This window comes from Uranotaenia lowii, chromosome 1 (assembly GCF_029784155.1).
Source record: "Uranotaenia lowii strain MFRU-FL chromosome 1, ASM2978415v1, whole genome shotgun sequence".
Lineage (NCBI taxonomy): Eukaryota > Metazoa > Arthropoda > Insecta > Diptera > Culicidae > Uranotaenia > Uranotaenia lowii.
This window is the reverse complement of record NC_073691.1, coordinates 46,672,995-46,696,652: the sequence shown is the minus strand read 5'-3', so window position 1 is coordinate 46,696,652 and position 23,658 is coordinate 46,672,995. Positions and strand designations below refer to the sequence as shown.

The 23,658-nt window shown below is 38.5% G+C and overlaps 1 protein-coding gene across 3 annotated transcripts in view; it reads right to left on the bottom strand.

Annotated features, from left to right (window-relative positions):
- Positions 1 to 13,118: 13,118 nt before the first annotated feature.
- Positions 13,119 to 23,658, bottom strand: part of LOC129739612 (double-stranded RNA-specific editase Adar) — a 184,358-nt gene continuing 173,818 nt past the window's right edge. For all 3 annotated transcript variants that reach the window (XM_055731092.1, XM_055731091.1, XM_055731090.1), the window contains one exon: positions 13,119 to 23,552. In XM_055731092.1, coding sequence (XP_055587067.1) covers positions 22,952 to 23,552 — 601 coding nt within the window. In that variant the 3' untranslated portion in view covers positions 13,119 to 22,951. The remainder of the gene's footprint in view (positions 23,553 to 23,658) is intronic.

Sequence of the window (23,658 nt, the reverse complement as noted above, 5' to 3'; positions counted from 1 at the left end):
TCTGAAATCTGAATCTGAAATCTGAATCTGAAATCTGAATCTGAAATCTGAAATCTGAATCTGAAATCTGAATCTGAAATCTGAATCTGAAATCTGAATCTGAAATCTGAATCTGAAATCTGAATCTGAAATCTGAATCTGAAATCTGAATCTGAAATCTGAATCTGAAATCTGAATCTGAAATCTGAATCTGAAATCTGAATCGGAAATCTGAATCTGAAATCTGAATCCGAAATGTGAATCTGAAATCTGAAATCTGAATCTGAAATCTGAATCTGAAATCCGAATCTGAAATCTGAATCTGAAATCTGAATCTGAAATCTGAATCTGAAATCTGAATCTGAAATCTGAATCTGAAATCTGAATCTGAAATCTGAATCTGAAATCTGAATCTGAAATCTGAATCTGAAATCTGAATCTGAAATCTGAATCTGAAATCTGAATCTGAAATCTGAATCTGAAATCTGAATCTGAAATCTGAATCTGAAATCTGAATCTGAAATCTGAATCTGAAATCTGAATCTGAAATCTGAATCTGAAATCTGAATCTGAAATCTGAATCTGAAAACTGAATCTGAAATCTGAATCTGAAATCTGAATCTGAAATCTGAAACGGATATCTGAATCTGAAATCTGAATCTGAAATCTGAATCTGAAATCTGAATCTGAAATCTGAATCTGAAATCTGAATCTGAAATCTGAATCTGAAATCTGATTCTGAAATCTGAATCTGAATATGAAATCTGATATCTGAATCTGAAATCTGAATCGGAAATCTTAAATCTGAATCTGAATCTGAATCTGAAATCTGAATCTGAAATCTGAATCTGAAATCTGAATCTGAAATCTGAATCTGGAATCTGAATCTGAAATCTGAATCTGAAACCGGAATCTTAAATCTGAATCTTAAATCTGAATTTGAAATCTGAAATCTGAATCTGAAATCTGAATCTGTAATCTGAATCTGAAATCTGAATCCGAAATGTGAATCTGAAATCTGAAATCTGAATCTGAAATCTGAATCTGAAATTTGAATCTGAAATCTGAATCTGAAATCTGAATCTGAAATCTGAATCTGAAATCTGAATCTAAAATCTGAATCTGAAATCTGAATCTGAAATCCGAATCTGAAATCTGAATCTGAAATCTGAATCTGAAATCTGAATCTGAAATCTGAATCTGAAATCTGAAATCTGAATCTGAAATCTGAATCTGAAATCTGAATCTGAAATCTGAATCTGAAATCTGAATCTGAAATCTGAATCTGAAATCTGAATCTGAAATCTGAATCTGAAATCTGAATCTGAAATCTGAATCTGAAATCTGAATCTGAAATCTGAATCTGAAATCTGAATCTGAAATCTGAATCTGAAATCTGAATCTGAAATCTGAATCTGAAATCTGAATCTGAAATCTGAATCTGAAATCTGAATCTGAAATCTGAATCTGAAATCTGATTCTGAAATCTGATTCTGAAATCTGAATTTGAATATGAAATCTGATATCTGAATCTGAAATCTGAATCGGAAATCTTAAATCTGAATCTGAATCTGAATCTGAAATCTGAATCTGAAATCTGAATCTGAAATCTGAATCTGAAATCTGAATCTGGAATCTGAATCTGAAATCTGAATCTGAAATCTGAATCTGAAACCGGAATCTTAAATCTGAATCTTAAATCTGAATTTGAAATCTGAAATCTGAATCTGAAATCTGAATCTGTAATCTGAATCTGAAATCTGAATCCGAAATGTGAATCTGAAATCTGAAATCTGAATCTGAAATCTGAATCTGAAATCTGAATCTGAAATCTGAATCTGAAATCTGAATCTGAAATCTGAATCTGAAATATGAATTCTGAACCTGAAATCTGAATCTGAAATCTGAATCTGAAATCTGAATCTGAAATCTGAATCTGAAATCTGAATCTGAAATCTGAATCTGAAATCTGAATCTGAAATCTGAATCTGAAATCTGAATCTGAAATCTGAATCTGAAATCTGAATCTGAAATCTGAATCTGAAATCTGAATCTGAAATCGGAATCTGAAATCTGAATCTGAAATCTGAATCTGAAATCTGAATCTAAAATCTGAATCTGAAATCTGAATCTGAAATCCGAATCTGAAATCTGAATCTGAAATCTGAATCTGAAATCTGAATCTGAAATCTGAATCTGAAATCTGAATCTGAAATCTGAATCTGAAATCTGAATCTGAAATCTGAATCTGAAATCTGAATCTAAAATCTGAATCTGAAATCTGAATCTGAAATCTGAATCTGAAATCTGAATCTGAAATCTGAATCTGAAATCTGAATCTGAAATCTGAATCTGAAATCTGAATATGAAATCTGAATCTGAAATCTGAATCTGAAATCTGAATCTGAAATCTGAATCTGAAATCTGAATCTGAAATCTGAATCTGAAATCTGAATCTGAAATCTGAATCTGAAATCTGAATCTGAAATCTGAATCTGAAATCTGAATCTGAAATCTGAATCTGAAATCTGAAATCTGAATCTGAAATCTGAATCTGAAATCTGAATCTGAAGTCTGAATCTGAAATCTGAAATCTGAATTTGAAATCTGAATCTGAAATCTGAACCTGAAATCTGAATCTAAAATCTGTATCTAAAATCAGAATTTGAAATCTGAATCTGAAATCTGAATCTGAATCTGAAATCTGAAATCTGAATTTGAAATCTGAATCTGAAATCTGAATCTGAAATCTGACTCTGAAATCTGAATCTGAAATCTGAAATCTGAAATCTGAATCTGAAATCTGAAATCTGAATCTGAAATCGGAATCTGAAATCGGAATCTGAAATCGGAATCTGAAATCGGAATCTGAAATCTGAATCTGAAATCTAAATCTGAAATCGGAATCTGAAATCTGAATCTGAAATCTGAATCTGAAATCTGAATCTGAAATCTGAATCTGAAATCTGAATTTGAAATCTGAATTTGAAATCTGAATCTGAAATCTGAATCTGAATCTGAAATCTGAAATCTGAATCTGAAATCTGAAATTTTTTTTTGTTTTTTTTTATATCTGAAGTCTAAATCTGGATTTTAAATCTAAATCTGAAATCTGATTTGAAATCTGCAATCTTCAAAAAGAAACCTGGATCTGAAATTTGAAATCTGAATTTAAAATTTTAATCTGAAATTTTAATCTAAATCCAAAAGTGGAAATCTTACGAAAGTTTAAATAAATTTGAATCCTCTTAAAGTGAATCATTGTCAATTTTCAATTTGAAATAAATTATGTCTAGAGAATTGTGTAAGAATAAATCTTGAAGAAGCTAATAATTTTTGCCATCTGTGTTGCATTCGTTTTATCGAAGTGAAGTAGGAGAAGAAAAAAAAACAAATATGTAGGTACGATTAGTTTCTAGATGATAAATTTGTACAAAGTTAAACAGCAAAAGAACAAATCAAACACAATCTCGTGCTACTATTATTTTAAACAAAATCCTTAGAAAATTATTTGTTTTAGGTTGTTATTTAATTGGTTTTGTATAGTTTTGTAGAAAATTTTAGTCTCTCTCTCTTGAAGAAACAAAAAAAATTGTAACAAAAAATCGACTGAAACAGGTGGAAGTATTGTGTGGTGATATTTTATTTTATTAACTCTAAAAATGAAAATATGTTTCCTTCCTAGAAACGGTAAGAAAATTAGAAAAAAATACATTCCGTTTTCAAACGACGAAAAACAAAAAACCCTCGGATAATGTACTGAAAATTTAAATTAAAAAAAAACAAACAAACAACTAGAACATATTTTGGTGTAAGTGTTCAAACGCTCTCCTTTTGTACATAAGATGTAAATTTAAGTAAGGAAAAACAATCTCTTAAAGTATGTTCGGATACATTATAAGTTCTTTTGGAAAAAAACTGCATTTCCAGGGCTGTAAATTTCGGACTGGTTTAAAGAAAAGTTAGTTTTTAATCCTATTTTAAAAGTACGAATCTTAATTTATTGAAAGAGACAAAAATTTTAAGAAAATATATATGAAAATGAATAATTACAAAAAAGAAGGAATTTCTATTGGTTTTATTCAATAAGAGAAGATTATGTGTTTTAATAGATAAAAAAACAATACAAAAGAAGCCGAAAGATTCTCTCCAATTTATGTTTCCTTGGTGCAATTTGCGATGCAAAAGTGCAAAAAAAAAAATTAGTTTTTTTTAATCCCTAACTAAGTTCCCTAGAATGAGTTATTTTCTCCTGATAACGCAGCAGCATACACACAAACAGAAAAAAATCTTGATACCAACTCATTGAATGTGCAATCACTACATAGGAAATCCTAGAACTTATATACATAAATACATAACAAAATATATATTCTACATTTAAAAAAATCTGACCATAGAGAGGAAAATCTCCCCAAATACTATGGACATACTTAGAACAAAAGACGTGTTAAGGTAAAATCGATCAACGCAAGTCGCACGATCAATGAGCTATGGCTTAATGTGTAAGTAAAGAAAAAAAAGAAACAAGCAAAGCGAAAGTATAACATGTGAAAATGTGCCTATATGGTTTCCTAAAAACTATTATAATTTATGAGACAACACTCTCAAGTGTGAAAAAAAGCTAATCGAATGTACTATGAAACACACAAATGCAGAAGCAGAAACAAACAACAACTTACAACTATTATTAATAAATGACAGAAAAGAAATGACAAAAAAACACTGTATTTATAATGATATCGATGTGTGTAAGTAAGTAATGTGATTGTGTGATATGAGACGCGACACGTTTTTCTTTAAGTAAAAGAAGAAGAAGAAGAAAACACAATGAACAACCGATATAGGCTTTTCCAAAATTATATATGTGTCAACAACAATGATGATATAAAATTATAACTGAAAAAAATGAAGTGATTAAAGACAAACAAACAAACAAAAAAAAATAAACAAAATTCTTGGTGACTTGAAAAATTATACTAGCCTGTTCTCTTGATCCGAAATTATACACATGTTGGAAAAAAAATTGATACATCCTAACTTTTGATCATCACACTGTCGTTGCTACTATTTTTTCCAAACGAGTAGTAGGCACTGACTTGTGAGAAAAATTTGCTTCGAACACGTTTTCCTTAAATGTCACCACAGCTAGTTTTTCAAGTGAAAATTTGTGAGCAAATTTATCTTTAAAAGTAAAGAATGCAAAATCAATCGTCGAAAGTGGTAATTCAGTGAATTTGTGACTGTGTAGTGAGAATCTTTGTTTCTGGAGTGCGGAATGAAGCATTGGAATACATTCTTCGCCACACGGCGATTAATCTTTTTCAGCGCGAGGTTTTCGAATCGGAAATCACAAAAACTTGTGCAGAATGCTGAAAAAATTTATCTCTAATCCGCGTTGAAATTTAGGGAGGGTAGATAACTTCAACTTACGTTGTTAAGATGACTCGTGCGATTTTTTTGTGGTGAAGCGAAATTTGAAGCTTCTATCTGGTTGGAGTGGACTCAAAAAAAGGTAAGAGGTAAGCACATTTAAATTATTCATTCAGCATTATTAAGGTTTTCGTCTAGCTTTTATTTTCGCTAGAGTCTTCACCGGAATACGTAATCCGAATGATAACCAGAATGCACGTATTAAGAATTTTGGACTTAGTAAATACAAAATTTGGAAATGCATTGAGAGTTCCGAAAAAAAAACCAGAAGAGGTGAGAAATAGTCAATTTACAACTGATTGAGTTCTGTGTTCGAAACATAAATTCTGTTGTAAATGTTCACGATAATATTTTCAAATCTTGGAAAATTGAGAAGCTTTATTAAAAAAAAATTATCAAAATACCTATCCTTAAATAGGTTGTTTCTCCCTTCTTCGTTTTTCCGGAGATAATTTGGATAAACAATTTGAACACCGTTATGGAGAAAAATTACTGAAATGTCAAATTGCCAACTTTAAAAAAGCATTGAGATCTTTATCATTGAGATCTTGGTCCACTTTGTCTTCGTTTACGACAGAGAAAACCCAAGTATCAGGTTAGATAAAACTTCTGGACTTCGAACGGATTTAACTTTCCGATACCTAAATGTTTAGGTGAAAACGTCTCGAGATTGATCATAGATCTGATATTCCAGGTTGAGAAAAATTTCCGGTCATCATCATCCAGTTTGCAATTTTAGTTAACGACAGCAATAGATTTTTTTCTTTTTTGTCTCTCATTAGCAGTATCGCAGTTAAGGAAGAAACAATTGAAATACACGTGTGGTTTGGTTAACGTGTGACAGTGGAATGATTTATTTTCTTATTTCTAACTAGGCACGGATTACTAAGATTACATAATTAATTCTACGCCTCCTACACTCCTCCCTAATCCGTGACGCCTACAAGTTCACAAAATCGCTGCTGCTTCTGGACAGCTAAAGGCTTCGTGAGCCCATCAGCCGGTTGATCCGTCGTCGGGATATACTTCACCTTCACCGCTCCTTCCTTCAGACTCTCGTGCACGAAGTGGTAACGAATGCTCACGTGCTTCGTTCGGGGGTTGTACGCTCCGTTTCCAGCGATGCTGGTTGCTCCCTGGTTGTCACAATGAATCAGCACTGGTTCCTCCTCGAAAATCTGCGACCGCAAGTTCGTCCACCACATGGCCTCTTGAATGGTTCGAGACAGAGCCATGTACTCCGCCTCACAAGATGACAGGGCGACAGTCGGCTGCTTCTTGACGTTCCACGAAATGGCTCCTCCCTGCATCGTGAACACGTAGCCAGTCGTCGACCTTCGGTTGTCGGGATCTCCTCCCCAATCGGCATCGCTAAAACCGACCAGCTCAGATGATCCACGCTTGCTGTACTCCAGCTTCTTCGTTGTAGTACCCTTCAAGTAGCGGATGATTTTCTTGACTGCTTCCCAGTGCTGTCGTCCTGGATTTGAACAGAACTGGCTCACCGCATTAACCGCATAGGAAATATCCGGACGAGTTACTTGAGCTGCGAACGACAGACATCCCACCGCTTCTTTGAATGGCACCTTCTTCATTTCAGCTTCTTCTTCCGGACCGTTGGGACCCATGGATTTGCCTAACCTCACGCTCGGATCTGCTGGAATGGACACCGGTTTCGCATCTGCCATGGCAAACCGCTGGATAATCTCCTCGACGTACGCTTGCTGATCGAGCCAGAGCTTTCCCTCTTCTCGATCCCTCGTAATTCGGACACCTAGACAGTACTTGGCCTCACCGAGATCCTTCATCTTGAACTGCTCGCACAAGTACGCCTTCAGCTTCTGCTTCAACTTCCGGTCATTGGTGAAGATCAAGAAATCGTCAACGTAGATGGTGACGAACATTAACTTTTCCTCACGCACCATCCAGTACAGGCAGGTATCGACTGAAGAACGGTTCAGTCCGAACCTCTGCAGTACATCATCCAGCTGAGCATTCCAAACGCGGCTTGACTGCTTCAAGCCGTACAGTGCCTTCTTCAGCCGGCAAACCTTGCCGCTCCGGTTCTCCACACCCTGCGGCTGCACCATGTATATTTCCTCGTCCTTCAGCTCGCCCTGTAGAAACGCCGTCACGGCGTCCATCTGATCGATGTCCAGATCATAACGCACCGCCAGCGCCATGAGGTATCGGACCGTCGCGTACCGCACGACGGGGGAATACACCTCATCGTAATCCAGACCTGGCCTCTGGGAACAACCCTTGACTACGAGACGAGCCTTGTACCGTTGAACAACTCCATCGGGTCCACGCTTCGTTTTGAAAACCCACTTGTTCCGTATAGCTTTCCGCCCTTCGGGCAGATCGGTCAGCACCCACGTCTCGTTTTCGCTCAACGACTGCAGCTCTTCTTCCATGGCTCGAGCAGAACCTCGTCGTAGGTAGTTGGATCGTCCATCTGCTTCGCATCATCGGCCGTCTCGGGTGGCAACTGAGGGGAAACACTTTTACCAGAAAAGGATCCATAGCTAACGAAATCAGAATACTTGCCTGGATGCCTGCGCTCCCGACCGCTGCGCCTCAATCCTTGCTCACTAGCTGGTCTTTGAATTTGCGGTGGGAGCGCATTTTCGGCAGATTCGGCACCGCCACCAGCAACTTCATTTCCAGCATTATCGATGCCAGGAAGGATAACGGCATCGCCCGGTTGTCGTGCGTCTGGACCAGCACAACCAACGCCTGACTCGATCACTTCCTCGAATTTCAGTTCGAAGAATTCAACAGGTTTCACATCACACGCTGCGCGTGCGTTCGCCTCGCCCTCAGCCAAAATCACAACATCTCGGCTGATCTGGAACTCGTTGCGCTCGGGGTCATACACACGATAGCCTTTGGTATCTTCGCAATAACCAACAAAAATGCCGTTCTTTGCCTTGGGATCAAACTTCTGGCGCTTCGCCTTCGGGATGTGTGTCGTCACTCTTGAACCAAACACTTTCAAATGACGAAGATTCGGTTTCTTGCCAGACCACGCCTCTTCCGGCGTCTTGTTGTCCAAACACCTCGTCGGACATCGGTTGACGAGATAAGCGGCCGTCGCGATTGCCTCTGCCCAGTACTCCTTACCAAGCTTCGCATCGTTCAGCATGCACCGTGCTTTCTCCACCAGTGTACGGTTCATCCTCTCCGCGACGCCGTTTTGCTGCGGTGTGTATGGACAAGTCGTTTGATGCCGGATACCCTCGCGCTCCAGAACCTTTCGGAAGCCTCGGTTTGCGTACTCCGTCCCGTTGTCGGTACGCAAGATCTTCAATTTCTTGCCGCTTTGTCGCTCAGCATTGGCCTTGAACTTCTTGAAAGTCTCAAGCACCTGGTCCTTGCGCTCAAGAAAATAGACGACGACCTTCTTGCTCGCATCGTCGACAAACGTTGCAAAATAACGGCTGCCTCCAAACGATGACACCTCGATGGGCCCACAGAGATCGGAGTGTACCAACTCCAACAGCTCCGTGGCTCTTGATTCGCTGCTCGGAAACGAAAATCGTGCCTGCTTCCCTTTGAGACACGACTCACAATCGATGATCGCTTCATTTTGGAACTCCATACCGTTGGCCATTCGCTTCAGTTTCTTCAAGCTGCTTTCATTTAAATGGCCTAGACGTCTGTGCCAAGGTTCGATGCTGTTCGCCAAAAACGCTTTCTGCGGCCGACTAACTCGATACAGACCACCTCCTTCAGTTCCGGTGATGACTAGCTCGCCGCTCTCGTCCCAGATCTCGAACTTCTTGGCCATGAAAATCACCTTATGGCCTTTCTTGCAAATGGCGCTCACGGATAACAAGTTGGTTGCTAGGTCAGGATTTTTCAACACGTTAGCAACGTCAACTCGTCCTTCGCCAGTTTCCATGCGAACCGTTCCCTTGGCGACAGCTTTCATGTTACCGTTGTTTGCTGTCCCAACATCGTGCTCCATAGTAACCACATCAACAAATGGTTGATCCGCGCGAGCCATGTGAACGGTGGCTCCGGAATCCAGATACCATTCATCCGCTTTGACGTCCCCGATGGCAAAAATGCTGCAGAATCCCTTGAGCTTGCTTCCTTTCGTCCTCTTGAGTGGACACTTGACGGCAAAATGTCCCGGCTTCTCGCAATTGTAGCAAAGCTTCTCGTTTTTGCCACCCTCCTTCGATTCACTTGATTTCTTCCGGTTCATTTTGCTGTACAGAGCACCGTCCGTGCTGCTGCTGACCGGACCACGTTCCAGCTTCACGTCTTGAAGGATTTTGGCCTTTACTGCATTCGATGTCAACGCCGTTCCGGAAGCTTCGAGCCCCATTATCATAGGCTCGTATTGTTCGGGAAGGCCCATCAGCAAAATCGCCGCTAGCCAGGAATCGTTCATCTCGAATCCCACGTTTCTGAGCTTGTGACTGGTGCTCATTAACTCGTCCACGTATGCCTCAACGCTGGAACAATTAACGAGCCGCACCGACGTGAATTTTCTCAGCAATCCTATCTTCCTTGTTAGCCCGGTATCCTGGAAGGCAGTTTTCAATTTCGCCCACGCGTTCTCGGCACTGACCGCATCCTGCACCAAGCTGTAGTTGTAGCTTTCTAGGCTCAGGCAGATGGTGGCCAAAGCTTGCAGCTTCAAATCTTCCGGCACACCATCACCACCTCCTTCCACAGCAGACCAGCTACCCTCGCGGATCAAAATCATCCGCATCGCAAACGCCCACGACGTGTAATTGTCCCTTCCACGCAGCTTCTCAATGGGGGGCAACGCAACGGAACTCCTGCCGACTCGAACGCTTCCTGCTCCGATCGTACCGCTTCCGCCGGGTGCTTCATTTCTTGAAGACTGCTGATGAGGACCATCTCCTAGGACTTGATGTGTCCTTTCCGCTTGCCGTGTTCGTTCAGGGCTTCGAGTGGTCATGCTTCGTCTTGATGTGACCAAAGAAAAATTTACTGACTTCCGGTTTGGGTAACTGGGCCCATAACCAATTGAAATACACGTGTGGTTTGGTTAACGTGTGACAGTGGAATGATTTATTTTCTTATTTCTAACTAGGCACGGATTACTAAGATTACATAATTAATTCTACGCCTCCTACAGAAACCCTTTCCAGAGCTTAGACCTACTACAGCGCGTTTGGAATCTTTTCTTTTTTAGTCGCCCAGATATCAGACAACAATTCAATTGACTTGTGCGATTTTTTTGTGGTGAATGGAAATTTGAAGCTTCTATCTGGATGGAGTAAACCCAAAAAGGTAAGTACCCACATTCAAATTGTTCATGTAGCATTTTTAAGATTTTCGTCTAGCTTTTATTTTCGTTAGAGTCTTCAGCGGAATACGTAATCCGAATAATAACCAGAAGGAATGCACGTATTAAGAATTTTGGACTAAGTAAACATCAAATTTGGAAATGCATTGAGAGTTCCGGAAAAAAACCCAGAAGAGATGAATAATAGTCAATTTTACACTTGTTAAAAACCAAAATTATATTGTAAATGTTCAATATAATATTTTCAGATCTTAGAAAATTGAGAAGCTGAATTTAAAAAAAAATATCAAAATACCTATCCTTAAATAGGCTATTTCTCCCTTCTTTGATTTTCCGGAGATAATTTGGATAAACAATTTGAATACCGTTCCGGGGAATGTCTCATGTCAAATTTCCAACTTTCAAAATGCATTGATGTCGTAAACACTTTGTCTGTTTATAAAGAGAAAAGCCAAGGACAGAACCAGGTTAAGGATAAAACTTCCGAACTTCGAACGTATTCAACCTTCAGATACAAAACTTTGTGAAAACCTTGTTGATCCCTACGTATCGAGATTGATTAAAGATCTGATTTTCTGAGGTTGAAAAAATTTCTGGTCATCATCATCCCGTTTGCAATTTTAGTTAACGACAGAAACACATTTTTTGGTCTCATTAGCAGTACCGCAGTTAAGGAAGGCCCCTTTTTAGAGCTTTGAACATCTGCAGCGCGTTTGGAATCTTTTTTGTTTTTAGTCGCTCAGATATCAGACAGCTAGGAAGCAAAACTCACCCTCCAATATCTGTATCATTAATGTATCGATCACTGACGGGAATTCAATTATTTACAGCTATCCTCGTCAATAAAAAAGAAGGTGTACCTGCACAAAATATTCATGACCTTTTGCAAGCCTTCAAACTTCCAATTGAAACTTCCTCGTAAGGCATGAGAAGAAACTATGCTTATGACGTTAGAACTTACCATCGCTAGGTCTGAAATTTCCCAGATTTCCGATCTCATGGTCGTCAGGTTTTGAAGTCGTTCAGGTTTTGAGGTCGTCAGATCTCAGGTCATCAGGTCATAAGGCAGCTCAGGTCAGGTCAGTTTATAAGGAAGTCAGGCCTAAGGTCGTCAGGTCGTAAGGTCTTGTGGTCGCCAGGTCTTGAAGGCGTCATGTTTTAGGTCGTGAGATCCCAAGATCGTCAGGTCTTGAGGTCGTCAGGTCTTGAGGTCGTCAGGTCTTGAGGTCGTCAGGTCTTAAGGTCGTCAGGTCTTAAGGTTGTCAGGTCTTAAGGTCGTCAAGTCTTAAGGTCGTCAGGTCTTAAGGTCGTCAGGTCTTAAGGTCGTCAGGTCTTACGGTCGTCCGGTCTTAAGGTCGTCCGGTCTTAAGGTCGTCAGGTCTTCAGGTCTTAAGGTCGTCCGGTCTTAAGGTCGTCCGGTCTTAAGGTCGTCCGGTCTTAAGGTCGTCTGGTCTTAAGGTCGTCCGGTCTTAAGGTCGTCCGGTCTTAAGGTCGTCCGGTCTTAAGGTCGTCCGGTCTTAAGGTCGTCCGGTCTTAAGGTCGTCCGGTCTTAAGGTCGTCCGGTCTTAAGGTCGTCCGGTCTTAAGGTCGTCCGGTCTTAAGGTCGTCCGGTCTTAAGGTCGTCTGGTCTTAAGGTCGTCCGGTCTTAAGGTCGTCCGGTCTTAAGGTCGTCCGGTCTTAAGGTCGTCCGGTCTTAAGGTCGTCCGGTCTTAAGGTCGTCCGGTCTTAAGGTCGTCCGGTCTTAAGGTCGTCCGGTCTTAAGGTCGTCCGGTCTTAAGGTCGTCCGGTCTTAAGGTCGTCCGGTCTTAAGGTCGTCCGGTCTTAAGGTCGTCCGGTCTTAAGGTCGTCCGGTCTTAAGGTCGTCCGGTCTTAAGGTCGTAAGGTCGTCAGGTCTTAAGGTCGTCCGGTCTTAAGGTCGTCCGGTCTTAAGGTCGTCCGGTCTTAAGGTCGTCCGGTCTTAAGGTCGTCCGGTCTTAAGGTCGTCCGGTCTTAAGGTCGTCCGGTCTTAAGGTCGTCCGGTCTTAAGGTCGTCCGGTCTTAAGGTCGTCCGGTCTTAAGGTCGTCCGGTCTTAAGGTCGTCCGGTCTTAAGGTCGTCCGGTCTTAAGGTCGTCCGGTCTTAAGGTCGTCCGGTCTTAAGGTCGTCCGGTCTTAAGGTCGTCCGGTCTTAAGGTCGTCCGGTCTTAAGGTCGTCCGGTCTTAAGGTCGTCCGGTCTTAAGGTCGTCCGGTCTTAAGGTCGTCCGGTCTTAAGGTCGTAAGGTCGTCAGGTCTTAAGATCGTCAGGTCTTGAAATGTCGTTTTTGGTCTAACACCAACTATCATTTCTTCAGGCTTTCACAAGAATTATTCCATTCATCCATGTTGTTCTCTGTGAACTGTCGATTAAGAAAAAAAAAAACGATACACAAAATTGATTCATTTCATTAGCTTTATTAAAGATCCATTTCAACCAAACCGGTTGCTTTAGTTGATGTTCTGTTTTTAATTGCCTGGGATGTCTGGGACCAGCACCACCCCTTCTTCTTTTTATAATTGAATATGTATCCTACCGTTTTCCATCGCCTCATTTGCTCACTTTTTGTTCTGTTTTTATTAGTTTTTTTTGCTTATTTATTCAGAAAAAAGGTACAATAATAACTACTATCCGCTATAGGTTTTCAAATCTTTCTACCAAGTTTTCTTCGCTTATTACTTTCTGCTTGCACCCTCACGTTTCAATCTCCTCCTATCGTGAACGAAAGGAAAAAACATGAGAAGTCACTGTTTAAATTTTCGTTTCGGTTTTAAGAGCGTTAATTGTGCAAACAGTTTTTCCTTTTTCTGTTTATTAAGTTTCAAGGAATTCTTCATTAAAGTGTACCTATTTTTTGTTCTTCGAACGACTGCTTTTCGTTTACATTTTGAATGGCGTCTCGGTGTCCGCCATTTTAACTGCCAAAGAATGAGTGTTGTTGGGTGTCTATCGTTTTCGTTTAGAATAGTACAGGGAATCTGTTTTAATGTTTGTTTTCTCTTTCAGTTTGTGTTGTGAGAAACAGCGGCAATTTACCTGGAATTTTGTAATTGAACCGAAATTTTTGGAACATTGTGAATTGTTCTTTTCATCAAATTCAACAAAGGTGTTTTTTCTTCAGTGTTTTTTGTTAAACGAATTGAGATCGTATGTCTTTGTCGACAATCGTAATAGGGGAAGCCATTTTGTGACCAAAATATTATGTGACTTCTCTGACGTAACAAATAATTTTGTTCAAACGATATCAGCACACGATGAGGTTAAGTTTCCCCCAAAGATTTGTTTTTTTTTTCGCTACCATTTTTTTTCAGTGTATTATCGAGAGAATTGACATTTTTTTTCTTGAGATGAACGATATCTTCATTCGTAAAAACAGATTTTCTTGCTCAAAAGATATATGAAAATTATTTTGTGTTCTAATTCGAAACATTTTCTTTAAGTTACTATACACAATACTACTGCTTTTATCAAACCGAATGTGTCACTAGGTGTTTGTATGTGTGTGTGTTTGTGTGTGAGAGTGTATGTTTAAGGGTGTGTGTATGTATTTTTCGGTCACAATTTCACAACTTTGGGTTCATTTTTCTTATTTTGCTAAATTTTTTACATGAGTTTTGTTTTGTTTGTGTTTTTTATTTGCATTCCAAACAAATCTACTTGATCACAATTTGTTTCGCCAATATCGAGTTTTAATCAGTGAAAAAAGTTCAAGAAGCATCGGAAGCATACAGGATTCCGATCGGTTTTAAAAAGACAATCGATTCGATAGCTTTATTTTTTTTAGTGTTGCTTTTGTTTGTAGAGTGATGATTCATTAGGTGATTTTTATTTATGTTCAACAAACGCTATATATGTAATAGAATATATGTGATGGTTTCAAAGGGTATTTGTTTAAATATGGTTTTTTTATCAAGTGTTTTTGTTTTATAAGAAATGTATTGTATAACGAGAAGAAAAATTCCACTAGAAAATTCGAAACGTTTTGCCTAATTGTAAAATTCGGTTCCCCCCTGCGAGGGAAAGTGGGCGAAGACCCAAAGAGTTGATATATGTATTATTTATAAGTGTTAGATTTGTTCGTTTTTGGTTTACTCCAATAAGGTTTAATTTTGTGTGTGTGTCTGTCTGTGAGAGCTTGTTAAATTTTATTTCATTTTAAATCGATCTTGTTCTAATCTACGATTCAAAATTTATTGTGTTCGGTTTTGTTTATTATTAAACTTGAATTTAATAGTCGCTTTCCGCGAATTTCTTTTTTGTCGCTCTCTTTTGTTTTGCTCTCTTTCTCTCTACTATTGGAAGTCTCAGTTTTTTTCCTTTATTCTATCCTAAATATTAGGTTTTCGAATTATGTAACCTTTCACGAAAATTTCAACACAAACCTTTCCTAGGATTGATTTGTTTCATAGTTTTCCTGCTTCAAAATTACTTTTTATTTCGAGAAGTTTTAAAGTATTCGTGTTTAATAATAACATAGTAATCTTTGTTCGAAAAATCACATATTGGTGCCTACCAAAACTTGCTACCAAACGCTGTTAGAACGTGTTGAAACTTAGTTAATTCTCCTACTGTTGAGCTACCTGCTAAATAAGATCGAATTCGTATAGCTTTTGTTTTTTTCGAAGTGCCTAGTATTTTGCTCCACGCAGTAAAACGGACAGGCTTTTCACGTTTACATCAATAAATCGTGTAAAGGTCATCTTACTTTGGATTAAATTTACGACGTTTGTTTAAACGAAAAATGCCATCACGTTCATTTATGGCTGAATATCGTGTTCATCTTAACACGATACTCAACCGTAAATTGCTCATGAGAAGCAATGCCCTGACTCCCATATTCTACACCTTGGGCTACAAGGTTTCAGTGCTTCGAAGCACAATACCAGAATTATGAAGAACATTCATCACTTCATATGTACATACCTATTTCAACATCCATGAAAGATTTTTAATGAAAAATACAGTCACGTCCATTTATGGTTGAGTATCGTGTTTATGCTCAACGCGATACTCCGACGTTTATTACTTACGATAAGAAATGGCGTATTTTAACCGTTTCATCAGCCAATTATGGAGTTTTTCTCTGGATTCCACCACCATGTATCGTCAAAAACGTGGTTTAGCGGAAAATTTCCTTAAAAAAATTATAAATTGGTACAAAAACCATTAGCAGGCTTGGTTCATCAGAAGAAATAAGAACAATGTTGACTTTTCAGAACAAAATATTCAATTCTCCCATACAAACATAGAAGTTGAAATTTACAGAAACATTACGTAAAACGAATCATTTTATACCCCAGATTATGAGAAATTCAAAAATGATCCTAAATCGACTCAGTCTATTGTGCATCTCAACAGCATCTTGCATAGAAATATAAACATGATACTCAACCGTAAATTTTCCGCAACAAGTAATGGGGATTAATTCTCGTAGGCTTACCATACTTTCAAAAAGCGATCACGATTACTGCGGGCGGAAGGATTCCGATACATTTACTTGAGCAAATATAAACATACCAAAACTTAGAGAAGGGGACAGTCGAGTAGCGTGTTTATATTTCCTTGGGAGGTAATGGCGATTGATGTTTTGAAAACACGCCTTTTTTCTCGGACTCATCGTCTGTTAACGGAGGAAAGCATTGGGGCCTATTTTGTGAGTTGAATGGCAAATTTCACCACGAAGCCCTGAGTTGTGTTAATGCTTCAGGCTAGACCTGCGCTAAGATCACCTCCATTAACCAATAGAAGCTTATTTGAACTAACGTTACATTTTTGGAGTGCTTAGTGGAGTCAAAATTACAAATTGAAACGTGACGAGTAACGCCACTGGACGCAGTTACTCATTGTGTTTTATCACTTTAATTTGCCAAACTCCATGCTGTTGGGAAAGCTTGAATAACTTGCTGATTTTCTTTTGTTCTGAAACAATTTTTTTTTCTTTCAACTATTTCGAAATCCCTTGAAGATGGGAACTAATACCATAGGGGTCTCTTAATTTTAGATGACTTTTCGTCAAGTATGTTTTCCTGTTGTTATTCCACCCAAACACAACTCATGAGCGAGAATTTAAACACATTACTCAACTATGAATTTCTCACAAGAAACGCAAACGTGCATTCTGTTTCCGATTCATCCACTCTCTACGGAGGCAAGGATTTATGCGCAATTTGCTTCGACGTATCGGTTGATTACTTCAGCTAACTTGAGCTGCTTGTTTTCAAAAGTTTCGAAATTCTTGTTTTCATATGAGTGATTCTTGAAAAGAATCATGAGTGGAAATGTGAACACAATATTCGAGTGTAACCTTCTCCCAGGAAATATGTGTACACAGTACTCAAACGAAAATTTCTTCTAGGAAACAATGGAAGTGAATCTCACTATAGAAATTACAACAGCCCTTGCCTCGCCAGACGAGAAACAGAAGCGAACCAATCTCAAATCCAAGCATGAGAATGTAAACACGATACTCAACAGTAAACTTCTCCTGAAAAAAAAATGAAAAACTTTCTGTTCCAAATTTTTGTTAACTGAGGTGCTTGTTGTTGACCGGTAAAATTGAAAGCCTGCCGCGCGTGAAGAAAATAAACCAAATCCAACCTTCCGTTAGTGTCCAAATAATTGTAAAAGACAGTAGATCAAATGATTAACAATGTATTGACTATTTGGTTTTATGGTCAATCACTAAAATTGATGCTACTTTAATCGTGGTAGTATTCCGGTAGCAGTAGTACCCTCGTTATGCCGTGTTCTATTGTGTATAATGAGATGAAGTAAAGAATTTTTCTGTAGCTTAGATAAGTGTACGTAAGATCGGTTTTCACAAGCAACTGTTTTGTTTTCACTATAATATGGTTTTTTTCAGTGTGTTTCGTTTGCAAACTTTTCAAAAGACGAGATTAACTGGTTTGTGTTTTTTTTTAGTTCTGTTATGGCGCACATTTTTCTCTCTTTCTCCTCTTCTTTCTCTCTGTTTTGGCTAGTAATCAAACGGGTTAATTGAATAGTTGTACTGATTTTACTTGCTATTATTCGTTAGTTAGTTTTTTTTGCTTATAATGAGTGCTAAGTTTTTTTTGTTGATTTTTGTCTTCTTTTGTTCAACCCTTCAACGACTAACGCTAATCCGTTCAATTGAATTTTTTTAATAGCTTACTTCTTAACTACTAAAAGATTTTGTTCTTTTGTCCTTTTTTCGAACTGCTTTCGCTAGATCTATTTAACGCAATTTTTTTTTCTCTCTCCTCAATCTTCGAAACTTACTGTAAGGTATCATTTTAATGGATGTTTTGTTTTTGTATATTTTCATTTATATCAACATTTCACTTGATACGAATGTCAATATTTGAAGTAAAGATTAATATCACAGTAAATATTTCAATTTATTATCGACATTTACACATACACGAATACGCTTCTTCTTTGCCGCTTGTGTGCTCTTCTAAAAACTGGCGGTTCACCTCGATTTCCCTAATTCTTTTTTGTTTTGCTTGTTGTCAAAATCACATACTTACTTATCACACAGATGCACACTCAACAAAAAAATTAAACCATCTGCTCGCTAATGTTTAGTAAAAAAAAAGTAGAACATCACGCCTAGTACCTACCGAAAACTTCCACAAAAACCCTCTTTTCTCAAAAAAAAAAAAAAAAAAACAGAAAATCAGTAGTCAATAATAACTAACAACATTCACCACAGCCGCGTTCTTTTGGTTATTGATAAGTTCAGTGTATCCTACGGTCGATCAAGTCGGTCGGTTCAAATTTAATTTCATTCCATTTTTGAATCCTCCTCAACCACTTTTGGTGTATTCGATTTCTGGTAAATCTTATTTTGCGTTTTTTTTCTCCGAATTAAACACAATCGCTCTCACTCGATAGAGATACGCTAACAGTTTACTTGGAACACATGCTATTCGGATTGAAAACTATGGATAGGTTTTTTCATAAACAATGCTCAAATCAAATAGACACACTTAATTAACTTAAAAAGCGTAGTACAACTTTTAAACTTAAATGATATTCTTGATTAGATTCACAAGACTGTTTTTTTTACTTGTATCTAAACTTTCAAAATACCAACTGCATGTTAACACTAAACGTTTGAAAATACTGAAAACTATTAAAAATTCACACAATACTGAAACACACAAAAATAATGAGGACCTTATCTGAAACAATTTATTTAAAATCCGAGAAACCCAGTTAAATTGTTTTAAAAAAACACAAAAATGAAACCCATGAAGGTTAATCTCCTTGAAAGATAGAAGGAGCCTTTTCAAGACCAAAAGGCAATCGAAGGGCATCATCTTTTCTTATTGCGATCCATGGTCACTACGCATACCTCCAAAGTGTTCATAGCAGCTTGTAAAGGCATCCGGGACGAAAATTTAGTCAGTGTGATCGTTCAGTTCTTAGCTGAACTTCCGTCTTGAAGTTTCGATAAGATCATGGATTTTCTGGGCTATTGGACTTCACTACCACAAGGCTATCGAAATCTCATCCAAATTAAAAAGCATACAGGATTGGAGCAGCTGCCTAGCCTGGCTACGTAGCTAAAAGACCATTCTTCATCGGTTTTAGCGGGCGAAATCAAGCCATCCCGACTGAATCGAAGTGGTGAAACTATACACAAGGAATGTGTTGAGCATAAAGTCCAACTACCTTAAGCTGGTTCCGTGGCTACCCAGTTGAGCTTTTCAACGTTCAGATGTTCAGATGATCCGCTCCCAAAAATCAACTGGTTCAAAAGTCATCAAGCTATGGTAATAAGGTGAAACTTTAACTCTCTGAAAGATGGCAGGCGCATTTTAAAGTCCGAACGGTACTTAATAACATGTGAATTTACTAAGACGCTTTGAAGTTTGGCGATTGATGTTTCAAATCAAGATGTTCAAATCTTCTGAGTGGTAAGATCAATGACCCTTTGGAAAGAAGCTTTCAAAGCTTAACCTGCATCTTGAAGTCCAAAAAAGCCCAATGAGTACTAATAGGCCACGATCTATAAAGAAGTTCGTCGGATTGGGGAATGCCAATAGAACCGGACCTTTTTTTTCAACAAATGTAGAACTTCTTTGGGACAGAACTTATGCTATTTTTGATAATTCAGACTACAAAATTTTTACAAGCCATCAGTGTTTTAGAGCTTTGTCTATTGTTTCCAAGCCACATTCATTTCTTTGGCTTTGCAATTTGCTAGAAAGACACTGCGATTAGACGGTATGAATCTCTTTTGGAACGTTTCTCGGTTGAAGGTGGATAGTTTGAATATACAGGGCTTAACCTGCACCTTGAAGTTGAAAGAAGCCCAACGAGTACAAATAGGTCACGATCGATAAAGAAGTTCATTGGATTGAGGAATGCCAATAGAATCGAACCTTTTTCGAACAAATATAGAACATTGTTCAGGACAGGACTCAGGCTATTTCTTGAGAATTCAGGCCGCAAAATTCTTCCAAGCCATCAATGTTTTAGAACTTTGTCTATTGTTTCCAAGCCGCACTCATTTATCTGGCTTTGCAATTTGTTAGAAAGACCTGCGATTAGACGGTATGAATCTCTTCTGGAAGGTTTCTCGAATGAACTTGGAAAATAAGATAGTATGAATGTACAAAAATGCCATTCGGTCTAAATAGTATCACTTGTTTTGTTTGAATATCTATCAAAAAAATTTCTATTACTTGAATATTTAAAAAAATCCGATTGTTTTCTAAGTACCATACATATAATGGTGACGGGCTTTCGAGTAGACCTTTTTTCTAGAGATTGTCTAAACATCGAATTTCTCAAATTTAACTGTAAATGTCAGTAGTTTTGAACTTACAAAATGCCGTTCAGACTGAAGAATGCTCCTCCTACATTCGTAATTTGCAAAGGTCTAAAATTCATATTACATCTGAAACCATATCTAAGTGATCTTTTTTTTGGTCAAAATCTATGGATTTAGTCGAAATTAAGGTCTTAAATGTTACAGAACAACCAACAATTACCGAATATGATTCTTGAAAGCTTAAAACATGCTGAATAAGCCCTTAAAACGCATTCGATTGAATTTTCTATTGCTTCTTCGGCCACCATTGCCTAAAAATATTAATACCCATCCTTTGAGCTTGCACTGTTCCAAGTCTGCCGGCCTCATACTGTTCTCAAATTATCCACACTTGCACCAACTCTTTCACACAAAAACACACCGTAAAGCCTACAATACTACGGAAAACGAAACTAAAGTCTTTTCAGAGCTTCTATTGGTTAAAGCTGCAATTTTCCCGTCACTTAATCCCTCCACATGGTGCTGGTATATGTCTATGCGCGTCAGTCGATATCTTTGCTTGATGTTTGATGTTGTTCTTTTGTTTGTTTACCTAGAATTGCTCGCATTGCTTCCTAATTGTTTCGCCCTAACTCGTGTAAAACTTTCGTCGCTTCAATTGAACCGAAAACTCCTGCTACTATCCCCTTCTAACGAACGAATTCGTGTAATATTTTTAAGTTTGTTTTTTTTCGATTCGTTACTTGATTATTGTTCTTTCATCATGATTTAACAAATAGAGACGCACACACGCGTCCATTCGAACGCACCTTCATGCGTTCGGTTCTGTTTGTTTAGGGTTGTTTCGTATGAAATTCGTTGCTCAAACGATATGCATGCATGCGCACAGATGGGCATTGCGAACGGAAGGGCTTTGGGTGCGTGCGTATGGACACACAATTGGCACACATGAGCACAGAGCAGCTTTCTGGCACTCTTGCCCTTTTTTTTGTCGAGGGCACGCAGCATCATGTGTGTGCGTGTGCGCGGTCTCCGGTGCATGGGGGGGTTAAATTTGAATAATTACTGAAATATTATCTTTACTTGAAATATCACAACTTTGATGCTGTTTTTGCATTTTTCACGGTCAGTTTTTTTTCTTCTTTTGCTTTAAGTTTGTATAACAATATGTGTTGTGTTGCTTAACGATATTATTTTGATCGGAAATATGTTTATCTTTCGAGATATCATGTTTGCTTTTTGTTTTTTGGTTTACCATATATGTTTACAGTTGTTTCATTTGGTTTTTTATTGTATCTCAGAGGGTTCTCTGAATTAGTGAAGATTAACTGGATCGATATCGTATTTGTTTTAATGTGACTATATTTTGGAACCGAACTGTTTGTTTGCAGTAAACTTAGGTCTAATAAATTATTCACCGTAGTTATCTATTGAAAAAGCTTAGAGGGATCAGCCGTCTGGAACAGTTGCGATTGACTCTGGAGGAACAAAACAAAATCTGACTAAGTTTTTTTCGCCTACTAAAATTTGAAGTTTTGGCTCCGTCAAATGGCACTGTATTTTCATCATTTCACCTTATACGATCAATTTTGACAGGTTTACAAGCTAACAAAAAATATCGAAAAAAAATAATAAGGACAGTGTTTATAAAAAAATAACTTAAACTGAAAAAATACCATTTGGCTTTAAAATTGCTCCTGCTGTTTTCCATATGATTATGACACGCAAACTTAAAAGTACACATTTTTATCATATAAGTAAAAAACTAAAAAAATAAATTAAAAATGATAATAAAAAAAAGGAAAATACTGTTGATTGACAATGGCCAAAAACAGTTTAAAAGTTACTCAATGATAGAAAGTCAAAGTACAAACCTATTGAAATGCCGTTCGGCCTAAACAATGATCCTGCTATATTCCATGTGATTATGACACGCTCACATGAAAGAACACATTTTTCTGCATACAAGAAGTGCTAGTTTTCCTTAGTGTTTTGCTATCCAATATCGAGCTTTCCAAGGGCTCCTTGCAACTGATCCCACCAATACAGGACATTCTCCTGTAGTTTCTAGAGACTAAAAAAATACTCAAAGTAAACAAGCAGACGGAATCTTAACATCTAGTAACGGTGCAGAGTACAATCAACAGTAAAATGATCACTTGATAACGCAAAACAAACTGCCCCACGCTAGTCGAGGGCATGTTTAGTCATGAAACTTTGCATTCTTAGCAGAAAAAAAAATAACAAATTAAAAATAGGAATACCTTCGTTCCTAGAACTTAAGCTAAAGATCAAACTTCTGCATCTACACTACGCTACGTGTCTGGCTTCGTATTCGAGCTCCAAAAAATTTATCTCTTCTTTTCACCGCTGGTGCTGCTGTTGATTCTCTGGCACAGACCTCAGAACAATCTGCCGGCACCGGTCCCGTTCTGGTGATGCTTGTTGGAATGTTTACTCCCCTGATGTCATTTGCCGCCACCGCCGTTGCCGCCATTGTTGGACTGTTGTTGGGGCACTGACGAAGTGGAAGTTCCGACATTCACGCCGGCGCCATTGCTTACCGGTGCTGTCCCATTGGGTCCATTCTTGGCGGTACCGTTCGGCACCACCAGCTCTTCCGGACGCGGAGCAATCAACGTGAACTGATCCTGTTCGATTGGTTTCTTCAGCCAATCGCCCAGATCCTCCTTTCGGAAGGCCGCAAACAGTTCCTTCTTGGCCTGTTGGTACTCCGGCACGCACATCTTCGTCTCAAAGTAGCTGGCCTTAACCTCCCGGAAGGGCGCACCCGGTAGCGCGGCAATGACGGCCGCGTATCGCCGGTAGAACGACTGCTTCGACAGCCGGGACATTTTGTTTGTATTGGTGTTGTTGTTGATCAACTTACCGGTGAAGGAGTTCACGATCTCGACCTCGGTACATCCGATGACCCAGTTGATGCTGAAGTTGGGTGGTTTCGTCTGGTTCCGGGACTCGGCCGAAGTCATCAAGGCAAGTCTCGGTTTATTGAGCCGATACGGCGGGGGCAGACCCTGGATACAACTCTCCACTCGACCACAGATGGCACTAGGTGAAAGGGGGGGAAACATGATCAATTAGGTTCCCGCTGGTGCTGGGCACTGCTGCCCTAGGACGATAGCTCAAAAAACACACGGTGTCGTTAGCAAAAGAG